General features: G+C 39.8%; 1 protein-coding gene across 3 annotated transcripts in view; it reads left to right on the forward strand.

The window, feature by feature from the left end:
• Window positions 1-15,317, forward strand: part of baz2bb (bromodomain adjacent to zinc finger domain, 2Bb) — a 46,129-nt gene extending 30,812 nt beyond the window's left edge. The window contains exons 16-39 of one of the 3 annotated variants that reach the window (XM_079666077.1): window positions 444-536; window positions 621-682; window positions 872-937; window positions 1,802-1,867; window positions 2,245-2,289; window positions 2,568-2,594; window positions 4,121-4,186; window positions 4,392-4,532; window positions 5,088-5,342; window positions 5,940-6,163; window positions 6,569-6,643; window positions 6,721-6,952; window positions 7,040-7,102; window positions 7,188-7,332; window positions 7,551-8,176; window positions 9,686-9,956; window positions 10,110-10,265; window positions 10,717-10,871; window positions 11,024-11,229; window positions 12,170-12,305; window positions 12,812-12,958; window positions 13,086-13,375; window positions 13,625-13,768; window positions 14,058-15,317. In XM_079666077.1, coding sequence (XP_079522203.1) covers window positions 444-536; window positions 621-682; window positions 872-937; window positions 1,802-1,867; window positions 2,245-2,289; window positions 2,568-2,594; window positions 4,121-4,186; window positions 4,392-4,532; window positions 5,088-5,342; window positions 5,940-6,163; window positions 6,569-6,643; window positions 6,721-6,952; window positions 7,040-7,102; window positions 7,188-7,332; window positions 7,551-8,176; window positions 9,686-9,956; window positions 10,110-10,265; window positions 10,717-10,871; window positions 11,024-11,229; window positions 12,170-12,305; window positions 12,812-12,958; window positions 13,086-13,375; window positions 13,625-13,768; window positions 14,058-14,205 — 3,839 coding nt within the window. In that variant the 3' untranslated portion in view covers window positions 14,206-15,317. The remainder of the gene's footprint in view (window positions 1-443; window positions 537-620; window positions 683-871; window positions 938-1,801; window positions 1,868-2,244; window positions 2,290-2,567; window positions 2,595-4,120; window positions 4,187-4,391; window positions 4,533-5,087; window positions 5,343-5,939; window positions 6,164-6,568; window positions 6,644-6,720; window positions 6,953-7,039; window positions 7,103-7,187; window positions 7,333-7,550; window positions 8,177-9,685; window positions 9,957-10,109; window positions 10,266-10,716; window positions 10,872-11,023; window positions 11,230-12,169; window positions 12,306-12,811; window positions 12,959-13,085; window positions 13,376-13,624; window positions 13,769-14,057) is intronic. The other 2 variants (XM_079666078.1, XM_079666079.1) reach the window with 2 other exon arrangements.
• Window positions 15,318-15,367: the final 50 nt, after the last annotated feature.

Raw genomic sequence — 15,367 nt, forward strand, 5'->3', positions numbered from 1 at the left:
GCTATCAGTCAAAGGAGTCATTCACTTTGTTTGTTGGGAATTTTATTTCTTTTTCGGCAAATTCAATCAAAATTGAATAAAGGGATGAAGAGAGAGACTGTAAGAATACTGTATAAAAGCAAACTAAAAGTAAAATGATTGATGATTTAAATAATCACTGTTATATCTTCATATGTATGTTATTAATATGATATCTATTTCATTTTCATAAGTATCATGGTTACGTCAATACCAATACATCACAAGGCCTTTGCAGAACCATTTGTAAAAGGCCATCAGTTGCTCCTCAAAACTAGGTTCTTTCTATAGTCACAGAAGGGCCCGCTACTTTGAATTTGAAATACACACAAAAAGAGATTTAGGGATTGTAAAAAGATCTGTGGGTCACCTTTTTGTTTCTAATGATGCTTGTGATCTCAGTAACTTATTGCATCATGTTGCAGAAATAGCTCGACAGGCAGCTCAGATTAAAATGATGAGGAAACTTGAGAAGCAGGCCATGGCACAAGCAGTCAAAGAGGCGAGGAGGCAACAAGGTAAACGGCTCCTCTCTAATCTCACTCTTCTCTAGCACTGCATCATGACGCCGTGTGCAAGCCTGATTTGTTTTTGTGTTTCAGCAATAATGGCTGCCGAGGAGAGGAGGAAGAAGAGGGAGCAGATGAAGTTGGTAAAACAGCAAGTAAGGACTTTTCTGTTGAATTGCTTTCGAATTTCTACAAGGAAGATGCTATCCTTTAAATCCTGCACCTTCTCCATCTGCATAGACCCACTGTACTTCTTCACCCCCCCCCCCCCCCCACCACCACACTCTATAACATGCATGACTTAACAGTTAATTCATTTGATCTTGCCCTCATCCTTTTACCAGGAGAAGATCAAGCGCATTCAGCAAATTCGTATGGAGAAAGAAGTCCGTGCACAGCAAATTGTCGAGGTTCGTCCTAAAAGTTATAGCAGAAACATTCTAAAACACTTCCTTTCTGCTGTTGATGGGATTTTTTTTTAAACCCAACCAAAGGCTATTCCTAAATGATGTGCTCCCACTTTAAGTCCCATCTAGTGAGTACATGTGACTAATGCCTAATTGGTTTTCTGCAAAAAGTGCCATTGAATATGAAAATCTCTTCAGACCGTGATGGAGCTTATTAAAAAAAACAAAAAAAAACGACAGTATTTCATTAAGTAAGAGGTGGCTCAGAGTTTACCATGGCTAGGTGAAACACCTATTTTGCATTCTCTCACTAATAGAGGCTGTAAAGTATTTTAGCTTTTATAAATCAAATTTCAGTTGACACGCTTGGCAAGCAGCTCTTAACAGGATTTGGTCGTGGGTATAATTACTGATAGAAATGTAGCTTAATTTATTCTCTCTGCCTGCTGGTGTTTCATAATAACTGCAGCCATTTTGTCTTTCTATGTTAATGGGGGGAAATAATCATCTCATTGCTTAATATGTTGTTTCAATATGTTTGATGTAACTTTATCAGTAAGCCGCTGGCTCTATTTAGCTTTTTCTTTGTGGAATACATAACATCAAGTGCAACACTTAACTAATCGTTTTTTCTTTTAAACAGATGTATGTTTATTATATTGGAGATCATTTTATTGTTGCTTTATTTTTTTCGCTTCATGTTTTAATTATGAAAAGTATCTCAATTAGATTTTCAGTAATTAGAGTTTTATGTCTCAATCAAATGTCTATTTATAAAATAACATTTCCTGTGGTCAATGTGCTCTAGTGTTTGTTTTAGTGAGTCTATTACTTCCTTAGCATGACCTTTTACCACCTGTTTTACAGGCAAAAAGAAAGAGGAAAGAACAAGCAGTCAATGCCAAAATGATGGAGGCTGAGAGGCGAACCAAGGTGAGTGTAAATGACAAACTGTGATTATATTCTTCTTATTTATACATTTTACATCTATTTACCTTTTATTTGTATCCTTTATTTTGTACAGACTGCTGATAGATGTGTATATAACTGACTGTTTGCACTCTGGTTAGACCCTCCTAATTTCATTACACTCTGCTTGCATTATGTAATGACAATAAAGTAATCTAATCTAGTCAATTTGAATCTAATTGAGAAATTATGATTATAGTCCATTTTTGTTTTGTTTTTATATATTCTCTACCTTTGCTCTGCATTCCCTGAGTGTGAACACGTCATTCTCTACAGTATATTTCATGTGTGTGACAAACAAGAATCTTAAATCTAGTTTCTGATTGACTTGAATCTTAAAGGATAAGGAGATACGAAGAATGCAAGCTGTCTTTCTAAAGCACCAGGTATGTTGTTTCTTTATTATTATTATTATTATTATTATTATTATTATTATTATTATTATCCACAACCACATTTGATTAAAGCCATTACTCTGTGTCTCTAAATAATGAGCATTTTAGGTGCCCTAATGGAATTATGTTGTACACTTTACCCTGTCAAATGATGCTTTGGGGTTCTCTTTGGCGTATTTTTAATTGAGCTTTCCACAGGTTGGATCATTCTTGCATTGATTTTCCTGTGTGATTTTCTATTTCTTAACTTTGCCAACAATTTCTACCAGGAGTTGGAGAGACATAGACTAGATATGGTATGGGTATGTTTGTTTCTGTACATCTAACAGCATATTGTGAACGTGTTGTGATAAATGGTTGCCATCATAGCAAAGCGTAAAGTGTAGCATCGGCTGCAGTCATACATGCTTCTGCATGGCTTTCCTCAACAGTGCACTGCATTCGTCTGCGCTATTTGTCTTCCAAAGAAAAACACATCCATTATCTGGCCAATCCGATCAAGAGAATGCCTAAACTCCACAGAAAATATAACAGGATGCAAAGCAGTGAAAAATGAAAAACAACAAACTACACACTACTGTCTTTTATATATCGATTAAATGTAGCGGCTCAAGATCCTTTCTACTCTAAAGCGTGTGAGCAGACATTTTAATATCTGGGAGAAGTCCATATTTGCAGTTTGTGTTCTTGATAGTCATTTAAACCACTAGCAAACACATTTCCTGTTTTTCCTCACTAGAGATTTAAATGTTTTATCATCATTTGTTTCTGTTGCATTATCAGTCTCACTTAATACATCTTAATTGTAAGAGAAGCAATGATGGATTTCATTGTTTAGGTTTAACTGTACATCAGAATCAGAATTCCTTTATGAGTCCCACGGTGGGGAAATGTATGTTGTTACAGGAAAAAGTGGCATAGCAGGTGAAAAAAGGCATGCGATAATAAAGAATAAGCTAACTTGTAAAAAAAAAATAGGGAAGAAAAGCACACATTAGTAATAATTGAAGACAAAAATAAAAAGTAAACCAGTAAAAAATTAAGAGTTCAGACATTATCATTTCCATTCAATATCCAGTGAGTTCCAGGAGATATTATACATCGGTCGGTAATTCATTGTGTTTTTCTTGTAACACTTAATACTGTATGTACTAGGGCTGCTCAATTAATTGTATTTTAATCGCGATTACGATTATGAAAATAACGTAATCGAAATAAAACGATTATTTTGTTGTTATTATTAATACTTTTTTTTATTTATTTTTTATAATATATATATATATATATATATATATATATATATATATATTTTTTTTTTAAGTTTATACTTAAAGTTCAGGGTAATCACCTGTTAAAAACATACTGTTCAACATTTTTTTTATCCAATAAATGGATGTTTTCAATGTCAATGAATAATCGCATTTAATAATAGCAATTACAATTATTGACCCAAATAATCGAGATTATGATTTTTGCCATAATCGAGCAGCCCTAGTATGTACTGCTTATAGTTCCTCTTGGCCTGTTCCTTTCAGTGTGCCTTCCTGCCGACACGCTCAGATTAATAATGGCTGTTCTAACTGTGAGCTTGTGCTTTGTGTGTGCATCACTACCCGCAATGTGGCTTTTCGTCAATCATTGTGTTCCGTTTGGCTTAACTGTTTGTAACTCTTTGAACACTTTGATTGTGTGACAAATGGTGATCTGTGTTTCTTCATATATGCATGTTCATACTGTGAATTGCATAAATATGAGCCCTTTTTCTTATCAGAAAATGTTAGGGACTGTGAATAGAAAATAAACTGTGTGTGTGCTCTGCCAGGAGAGGGAAAGACGCAGGCAGCACATGATGCTCATGAAGGCTGTGGACGCCCGTAAGAAGGCAGAGGTGAGTGACACTTGATCTTTTAATATCCCTTTTTTCCTGCTCATTACTGTGCCTGTGTTGTTCTACATTTCATATTCTGTTTTCCTTGCCATAATAATTGCATTTATTATGTTTCAACACTGCTAATTGAGGTCACCGTATGTGTTCTCCCCCCTCTAAGCATCATATTTTTGCATCGATGACAATAACACTTTCTCTGCTATAGGAGAAAGAGCGACTGAAGAAAGAGAAGAAGGATGAGAAATTGTTGAACAAGGAGAGAAAACGAAGGCTCAGGAGACTTGAAGTGGAAAAAGCAAAGGAGCTGAAGAAACCAAATGAAGACATGTGTTTAGCAGATCATGAGGTATTCACACACTGGTACTGCTGGCAGACGAGAACAAGAGTACATGTATGTGAGCGTATAGTCTCCTTCTGTGGAGTAGATGTGTGAGGGGAAGGTTTTCCCACTAGCATGAGGATTTTTTGATACGGAAATCAATCAGTTTAATCACTGTAAGAGCTATACACATAAAGATTAGACATGCTTTTGACACATATTTTATGGTTTCATTTGTTCACTATCAGATGTACCAAAATAGACTTGTAATATCACTGAAAGCATCTCGAATTGATTAAAATGGAAGCAGGTGTAGGTAAAAATACTGCCACCAAGTGGTTACTCACGCCGCAACACAGACCAGAGTATTACTGATCAGATACTTAGAAATAACACAAATCTGGTTATCCGTTTTGAGATTTCAAGATATCCAGACTTAAAAATACATTTAAAAAAAAAAGTAGTCTGAAACATCAGCACTGTAAGAAACATTTATTTTGAAATTGTATATAAATGGATCCTTGTTGAGACGATATTTATTATTAACCTAATTTTTAAATCTTGTTTGTATCTTGTCTACAGCCACTTCCAGAGTTGTCCCGGATCCCTGGTCTAGTTTTAACAGGAAGTACCTTCTCTGACTGTCTGGTGGTGCTGCAGTTTCTGTGCAGCTTTGGGAAGGTGCTGAGGTTGGACCTAAACCCAAACATGCTCAACCTCAATGACCTCCAGAAGGGGCTGCTCAACACTGGGGACAGTTTGGGTAAAGTGCAGGACCTGCTGGTGAGCATGCTGTCCGCAGCTGTGTCTGATCCCGGCATACCTGCAGGGCACAAGGTGAGAGTGTGTTGTTGAATTATAAAATATTCCTGCTCTGCATTTTACATGTGTGTGTGTGTATACATCCAATAACAAGCACTGACCTGGGTCACACTTTGTAATAACCTTCATTACTTAATGGTAATTAAACTCTAGTTAATAGTTAAGATCTGTTTAACAAACAATGACAATTAATTACAATTAATAATATTTAGTGAATAATTAACTATTATGACAGTACACATATACCTACCATTCATTTGTCCATGATGTGCTGTCGGTGTCATTATGTCTTTACATGATTTAACATTACATTTAATTATTAAACCCCTTCAAATGAAGAGGCTTTCTGAGGCAAAAGATGGCTGTCAACTAAAACATGATTTTTTTCTCTTTTTTTATTATAATAATCCGCACACATCCCAGGGGTCATTTAAGCACTTAAGATTGCTTGAAGAGATAATTGCTCAAAATGTTGGTGTTTTACTCCCATTGCACTCTCATGGGCTCCAACCTAAGCTCTGCTCTCAGGTGTCACAGTAAATAACAGTGGAGAGCATTTGTTTATGAAAAACCACTTAACTCTTTCTTTTTGAAACACCCTATTTTTATCAGAATAAGACCGCCTTGGGGGAGAACCTGACTAATGTGGGGATCAACAGAGACAACGTGTCTGAGATCCTGCACATCTACATGGAGGCTCACTGTGAGCAGACACAGCTGGCTGCTCTGGCCCTCAGCCTCAGGACCAAAGCCTTCCAGGCCCACAGCCCCTCACAGAAGGCCTCCATGCTGGCGTTCCTGGTCAATGAGCTCTGCTGCAGTAAGGCTGTGATCAGGTGAGGGTCCTGCCTCCTTCTGAACCTCAGGCAAACTCTCCGTTTGGTAGGGCTGTAGTCTCAATGAACTAAATGTAGAGTAATCCTGGGTATTCTTAATGAACAAGTGTTCCTTATGTGCCTCAAGCAAGTTGATCTCTGCCTGAGAGACCAAAAAATTGGCTTGTTTTATTCATGGGGGTTTTAACATTTGATGTATTAACCGAAGTACCAAAAGGAATAACGCAAATCGGGGTCTGATGGACAGTTTCACAGTGTTGCATCAAATCTTGTCATACATGTTTTAGTATCACTGCTTACACTTTGAAACAGCTGTGGTGCACACTGCAGTGTAGCGTAAAGAAATCGTCTTTGTACAAAAAGGTCACAGGAACATCTGTCTAAATATTGTTCGATGCATTGCAGTGAGATCGACAAAAACATTGATCACATGACCAACCTGAGGAAGGACAAGTGGGCTGTCGAGGGAAAACTTCGCAAGTGAGTATATGCATCCTATATAAGCTATTATCAGATGAAATGTAGCACATGAGACTGACTCCATTTTGACTTCAAAGACTGAGGAGCATCCACGCCAAGAAGAGCGGGAAGAAAGACAGTGTGGGAGGAGAGGACAGCCACACCTCTGTCACCCCCACTGCCAGAAACAAATGCAAGAGGAAAGAAGGGGACAGCGAGGAGGAAGAGGACGAGGATGACGACAGCGAGGACCAAGGAGACGACGATGACGATGATGAAGAAGAATCGGGTGGGAAGAAGGGGAAGAAATCTGAAATATGTGAAGAGGAGGTCAGTGACAGCATGATGCTCATAGTGTTTGTTATAGTGAATGTCAGCCGCTACACTGGCCTCTCACTAATGACATCTCTCCATCAGGATGACAGCGTACAATCAGCCAGCACGGAGGAGCTGGAGAAGCAGATAGAGAAAACACACAAAGTGAGTGGAATACTTTTTTCCCCTCATATCACGTCATCAAGGAATTTATAAAGTATAATTGAACCTGTTTTCTGTGTTTCTTTAGCAACAAAGTCAGATCAGACAGAAGCTATTTGACTCCTCCCACCTACTGCGCTCTATGACGATTGGTCAGGACCGCTACAAGAGGCGTTACTGGGTCCTTCCGCAGTGCAGTGGCCTCTTTGTGGAAGGCATGGAGAGCGGTGACGGTGCAAACCTTTATTTCATTAGCCTTTAATTATTGTGATAATAATTAACAATTTATTTGCCACTTTTCAAACAACGAGAAATATGATTTACATGTCAAACGATCTAAAAGTGATATAGCCTCGAGCAAATGAACTGTATACATGTATCAGAAAATGTCAGTTTGGAGATATAATGACATTTTTGTACGTTGCCTGAGCTACCTTTTCCTGTCACTCAGGTTCTGAAGAGGAAGAGCAAGAGGAGAAACAAGTGAGAACTGCTCAGACAGTCAGGGTAAAAGAAGAGGAGCAGGAAGAGACAGAGAGCCCAGCACAGAGCACAGAGTGTGAAACCCCCTCAAAGGAGAGCCAGCAGGACAGTCTCAATCTCTTCCTCCAGAGACCCGGCTCTTTCTCTAAACTCAGCAAATTCCTGGAAGTCGCCAAAATGACTCAAGACTCGGACATCAATTCTCACAACGGTCATTCTTCTAAAATCCCTACAGCTGCATCTTGTCCCTCATATCCCACTTTTCAGCAGGGACTGATAGATAAAAGTGAAACTTCAGTTCCACCTCTGCTCATAAACAGTCCCTGGATGACCTGCAGCCCTCAGTCTATGCTTCATGAGGACCAGCTCTCCAAGATGCTGATGGAGCAGCGCAACCAGTGGTTCAGCCTTTTGCCTCGCTCCTCCTGCGACGAGTCCTCCTCCTCCACCCCCGGCTCCAGCCCATCAGCCTCCGCCTCTCCACTGCAGACCGCCAGCACCAAATCCCCCCCCTCCCTCTCCCCTAATCCCCTAGCTGCAGCCAGTTTCAGTGCTTCTGCTGGGATTAATAACATGCAGCTGTCTATCCTTCAGGTCGGTTTTCAACAATAAGTCAAAGTCAGCTTTATTGTCAACATTACTAAATGTGTTTTATACATCCAGAAATCTTGAGATACCGTTTCCCACAGTGTGACATATATACCGTAATTTTCGGACTATAAGCCGCGCCCTTTTTCCCATTTTTCGACACTGCGGTTTATATAACGGTGCGGCTAATCTATGGATTTTTACAGCTAACGGCCACTAGGGGACCTCCTAAATCTATGGATTTTACAGGTTACAGTCCACCACCTTTAACTCTATGGGCTCTATGGCCGGTCCGCGCCCCCCACCTTTAAGCGGCGGGCTCCAGCAGGAAAAGCTGGAGGCCGGAAAAGAGTGAGACAGGTAGCGCGCAAAAGTAAAAGTGGAACCGAGAGTGGTACGAGAGACAGAACGAGAGCAAGACAGACAGGCAGACATTACGAGAGCGAGACAGTTTGTCCCCGTACCACTGGTTGAAAACCACTGCTGTAGATCACTGCCGGTACGTGCGCTGGGAGCGCACCGTTTAAGTTTGAAAGTTGAAAAGTTTGTGTGTCTGAAACGCTATGTGATACAGTACAGTTTACACAGCACATGTTCTGTAGCTACTATTGCACTAAATGCTAACACTTGAATACGTTATGCAACTTGTTTGTTGAAATGTTAATAAATGGGAGCTTCCTCAAACAGCCATCTCTTTCCCGACAATCCCCTCTGTGCACGAACCCTTACATATGGTAATTAAACATTAAAACACCTGCGGCTTATAGTCCAGTGCGGCTTATATATGTACACATCATTCAATTTAGCTGCTGCGGCTTATATTCAGGTGCGCCTTATAGTCCGAAAATTACGGTACATAAAACAAAACAAAAAGGGCCTAGATAAACCAGTAACGATTATTTGAGATCACGCTGTTCTTTTTATTAAAGGTCCCCTATCATATGGTTTTTCATCAATATATTATAGGTCTCAGATATATACAAAACATGTCTCTGAAGTGTTTGGCTCAAAATACCAAACAGATCGTGCATTGTAGCATCCCATAATCCCCTCTGTTTAAGCCCTGTTTCAAAAGTGCTGATTCTGGGTCTGTTACTTTAGATGAAAATAAGGAGCCCCTCCCCACGCTCCTCTGAGAGATATTTGGTTAAAAAGAACACAATGGTGCTCTCGGAGGAGATTCAGGTGATAAGGTGGGGGGGGGTTAAACAAGCCAACAAATCGTTATGACATCATAAAGTGACCAAAATCTGATCAGCTCATTTTCACACAGGTTTTTATATAAATGGATCAAGACAAAAAGACAGAGAATCTTTTTTCCTGAAACTTTCAGAATCTCTGTACACAGAGGGGACACATGTTTATGTATAAAAGACATGAAGAAGTGAATTTTGCATAATAGGTGACCTTTAATACACTTGTTGGACTGTTTAACTGCAACATGCTTATACATTATGTGTTGATCTGATGGTCATTTAAAGTGTGTGTATTCTCCCCCCCCCTCAACAAATACAGTCTGGCCTTCATCAAAGCAGACAGTGCAACGCGTCCACAGCAGCGAGTCCCATCCTGCCCTCCTCGGGGTCTTCTCTACCCCTCCTGCTGGATCTGTCCTCCCAGCATGCCGAGGGTAATGGCAACAGGGTCTTCTCCCTGGCAAACACCAGCTCTGTCAACAAGAGCGAGACCCCAGAGCCCCTGATTGACAGGCCCGAGTGTGCCTCGTCCCCTGCTGAGGAAGTGGCCAAGACCCAGGACTACCCTCGTCCTCAGCCAGTCCCCGAGGGTAAGAACGGCTCACTGCCAGTGCGCACAAGTCAAATATGGTGGTCTGTTCACTGCCCAGACAGACTGTCACTCAGTTTAACGTTTCTATCTTGCTCAAAAGAAAAAAATAAACCATTTTGTGAGAATAGTTTTTTAATGTGTGTGTTGGCAGAGATGCTGTGTGGCTGGTGGAGGGTGGCAGACATGGAGGAACTGCAAAGTCTGGTCAATGCCCTCCATAACCGAGGAATCAGAGAGAAGGCCCTGCAAAAACAGATCCAAAAACATATCGAGTACAGGACCCAGCTCTGTGCCAACAGCAAAGATGGTTGGTGCACATTTTCTCTGCTCTCTTTTTTTGTATTTGTTTGTTTATTTATTTGGTTGTTTTACACATAGAAATAGAAATCCCATTGAAGAAAGAAAGGTGTTAAGGATTATATAATAAAAGATACTATAAGGACAACAGGTGAAATTGTGCCAGTACATTTTCCATTTACATTTTACAAGATTTCACATACATAAGTGTGGCAAGGCAAGTGTATTTATACAGAACCTTTCAACACAAGGCAATTCAAAGTGCTTTACAAAAAAGAAAGACATTAAGAAAATGGCATTTGAAAACCGTCATTGTGTGCTGTTAATAAATAATAGAAGAAATATCAAACGACATGCAGTGACATTTAAATGATGTTATCAGATCTTTTATTATTTACATTAAATATCATACAGTTGCTTACAGTAAACAGTAATTAGTTTTATGTATGCTATGGTGGCAGCGATAGATGTGTCTGAGCTGGAGGAGCAGGAGGTGAGCGAGGAGGCGGTGGAGAGTTGGTGTGTGGAGGAGCAGGCCATGGAGGAGGACATCAGCCTACTGCAGCAGGTGGAGGGTCTGGAGAGGAGGGTGGTCTCTGCCAGCCTGCAGGTTAAGGTACCTGTACCCTACTCTCTTATCTTTGTTAGGCTCATATCCAAAGTAGATTTCATGAGTAATTATTCAATGTATGCGTGTCCCTGTCCGGTTCCTTCACTTTGTCTTCATATTAATTACTGTGTCATCAAATGTGATGATGTCTCTCTCAGGGTTGGATGCATCCTGAGCGGCAGTCAGACTGGGAGGATCTGGTCTATCATGAGCACAAGCTCTTATCTTCCCCGGCTGCGGAAAGGAAAGGACAGAGAGAAAGCAGCCAGGAGGAACTTCCTGGCAGTGTGGTGCGACAGCCCGACAATCCTCTTGATATAGCTGTCATCAGGCTGGCAGAGCTGGAGAGGAACATCGAGCGAAGGTACGGAGAAAAAAAACCCCAGCTCTTTAAGAACAGCCTTCAGATCAGATGGGATAAGGTCACTCTACCTGCTCCTCACTGTGGTGCATCGGTGAAGTGCAGGTTCATACCAAACTAGGGCTGCATTTAGCAAGTCTTTTCATTTTCAAATGATTTGCAGATTATTTCTTTAGATTCATAGATTAATTGTTTGGTCTATAACACGTCAAAAGATAAAAGAATTTCCATAAGATAAGATAGGACTTTATTTAGGGCTGCTCAATTAATCGTATTTTAATCGAGGCTACGATTATGGCTTGCAAGTATTACGAAAACAACGAAATAAAACGATTATTTTTTTATTATTATTATTATTATGTTTTTAAATAAAAACAATTTTTTTGGTTCAGGGTAATCAACTGTTAAAAACATACTGTTCACATTTTTTCTCTCCAATAAATGGATGTTTTCAATCGCATTTAATAATCGCAATTACAATTATTGACCCAAATAATCGAGATTATGATTTTTGCCATAATCGAGCAGCCCTAACTTTATTTATCCCGAAGGAAATTGTTGTGCCAGAGTTATACAATAAACGCAGCAGCATCCCATCCCAGTTCCTCAAAGTCTCATTTTATTTTTGATATGTCTTGTTTCGTCAGTTCATCACCCAACAATGTGAACTTTGATATATTATACATTAAAAAACAAACGAAGCAGGAACACTCAATATTTGAGTGGTTAAATAATCCAGCCTTATCTGGGATTATTAAATTACTTTAAAGAATAATTATTAGCAAAATAGTTAGTGATTGTTTTTCTTCCATACTCGTTTTAGACATTTTTAATCTGACAGTAGTCTTCGTAGACAAAGGTCTTATGTTAGCACTTATCATCCTTTAGTTCGATAATGTCCCAGACTGTAGCGACTGCAGTCTCTCTTTCTGTAACCTCAAAGCAGAGAGGAGGAGGTTGCCCCGGGGATGAGGTTGTGGCGTAAAGCCCTCGGTGAAGTCCGCAGCTCGGCTCAGCTGTCGCTCTGCGTCCAGCAGCTGCAGAAATCCATTTCCTGGGAACGATCCATCATGAAAGTGGTAAGGGTCACTCTCGCTCTCATAATCACAGAAGAGTTTAAATCCTTTCATCAGATATAAATTCAGACACCAATTTACAGCATAAGTCTCATTACATCTTATATTAATATCGAATACAAATACTAGTACATAAGCCTCTAGAAGGCAATTAAAGATGACACAAGAAATCTGTACACTCAATCATTACCATTATCAGATAATAGGCAATCATTAACAAATCAACATCATGCAATATGCCTGACAGCACATAATTGCATAAATCATTATTTTTCTTTTAGTTTATGATTCATTTTCACTTCAGCATTCCACAGATGCAATGCAGTTTGACACAATTTCACTTTTCACCATTGACTTAACAATATTTCTCACTACCTTGGCATCTATCCAGTATTACTACAATAAATTGTTCGAATTTAATAGGGTGAACATGAAATCCAATGAGGCAAAATTTAAAATGCATTAGTAGTTTGACCTCACTCCCGTGAACATATATCTGGTGTTTCCAGCACTGCCAGCTCTGTCATAAGGGGGATAATGAAGAGCTGCTGTTACTCTGTGATGGCTGTGACAAAGGCTGCCACACTTATTGCCAGAAACCCAAGATCACCACGGTACCGGACGGTGACTGGTTCTGTCCCACATGTGTAGAGAAGGTACACCAGAATCCACTATAACAGTACATCTAATTGACACATGATGATATAGCCGTATCATGAGTGATTATAATATGATATGTTTAGTGTGTCTCTTCACCAGTCTCCTGTGTGCTCTGTCATTCAGGAGAGCGGTCTATCCCCCCGAGGTAGGAGGCAGCAGAGCCGAACAGCTGGAGGAGGGAAGAAGGGCAGTGAGGTAAAACGAAACGGTAAACCATCTGTGGTGGGAGAGCTCATCAAAGAGGAGGCTGCCGGCAGCAACAGCGTGCCAAAGAAAGGTACCAAGGAGTTCAAAAAGAGGAGAGGAGACGACAGCCCGCCCGGATCCCAGGCCAGACATGACAGTCCTGTCCCCTGTGTGAAGAAAGCCAAAACGGCCAAAGACAGCAACACAAATGGGCTGACGAAGTGCCGGTACGATCAAACACATCCTCGCTGCAAGCATAGCAGCATTTCCTCTTATCACTGTTTGAAATAAAGTTATTTTTAACTATTCTCCTGTGATACATGTACAAGAAAAAATCTCCCCAGGCATTCATGAACCAACATGACAATTTCATCCTGTCCTTTTATAGCATATCTAATATGTTTCAAAACGTTTCTTTATACTAGTGTCACTCAATTGAAATGATTTTCCATTCAACTTTCATTTGTTTTCTCCAGAGTGCTGCTGGCGGAGCTGGAGGCTCACCAGGACGCCTGGCCCTTCCTCACGCCTGTCAACCAGAAAGCCGTCCCTGGATACAGGAAGGTCATCAAAAAGCCCATGGACCTCTCCACCATCAGAGAAAAGCTCACCAATAACCAGTATGTGTGTTACTCTCATACCATGTGATATCATTTGTATTTCATACTGTATAGTGTATATCATAAATGTCTGATTTTTTTGTTCCTTCTCTTAAACGTACCACACTCTAAGCTCTAAACGTTTTTCCTGAAATGTTAACCTCCTTCCCTGGCTATGCATTTTTTTTTTAAACTATACTGCTCTTATAATGTCGTCTTACATTATATGTATAACATCTATATATTTCCCATTTTTAAATGTCAATGGTGCATATACAGTAAGTAAACAAATCCCTTTCTCCTGATACAGGTACTTGAATCTGGAAACTTTCATCGCTGATGTGAACCTGATTTTTGATAACTGTGAAAAATTCAATGAAGATGATTCAGAAATTGGACGAGCTGGACACAGCATGAGGAGGTTTTTTGACAAACGATGGACTGAACTGCTGGATTGAAAATGTTTCAGTGTTGACTTTCTACGCTCCTCTACATATTAAACTTCATCTTTGGTGTGGGAGGCCTTTTTCTTCACCTGAGACACTAAGTCCATCAACGGGTTTAAATGACACTGATTTGCAATGTGAAAGGACACATTGTCCAGAAGGGAAAACAACTTCAAGCATTAATATCTGAAAGTGCAATACTGTTTTCTTCATCAAAATGCACTGACTCTTGGACTCAATATTGTCATTGGGAATTAAAGATGGCCATAGTAGATAGGCCTTCGGCTTTTTTTTAACATCATTACTTTAGTTTATTGTATATGCGTGTATTTATTTTTTGAAGTATTTATGTTACCGTCAGTCTCATCTAAGAAAAAAACAGGAAATGGCACACAGCTTTAAAAAAAAAAATCTAAAGATTGTTTTAGGGACGATTGAACAAGCCAATCAAAAAAATGTTTACAGCTTTTTGACTTTAGGTTGCCAGCAGTTCTACTGTTATTTGTGTAATATACAAGGAGGTATCACTGTCACTATTTACAGGACTTATTTCTTAGATAGTGTGTAAATACAGTACAGTCTTGTTAAAATATTGTCAATGCATAAGGATGATTGTAGCACTTCATGTGTCTCATACTGTACTCTGCCTGTGCTGAATACCCACTCACAACACTGCTCTCCTCAGTATTGTAGTGCCTGACCTCTGACCTCTAAACAGTGTATGGAGCGGTGCGTTGTTTTTCTATGTGTACTGTACGTGTGTCCTGCACAGTATACTGTATAGAGCCCTTACCCAAAATGTAAAACACTTCTGAACTTCTCTTCTAAAAAGAATTGATGTGGTGCATATAATGTGTTTCATCTCCAAGCATTCCCCTCAGCCGGAGTCTTGTCAGACATCCTGAGGGCAGACATGAAACCTGCGCTGGGCTTTAATCCAGCTGGGAGTCGGACAGAGTCACGGTCCATCAGAGACGTCTCCAGACAGCTGAAGTCAGGAGACTTGAAGAACTAACTGTATTTTATTATGAATATTGTGAAATGAGTAGCAACTTTTGTGGGAGTATTATTTTTCAATAGTGGATGTGTGGCACAGAAAAAATAAACATGTTTTTCAAAAACAAGGCCCTTACTGTCTTCCCTATTTATTTATCTGGTATTTATGAATAAAAGA

This window comes from Notothenia rossii (assembly GCF_949606895.1).
Source record: "Notothenia rossii genome assembly, chromosome: 2".
Taxonomy (NCBI): Eukaryota; Metazoa; Chordata; class Actinopteri; order Perciformes; family Nototheniidae; genus Notothenia; species Notothenia rossii.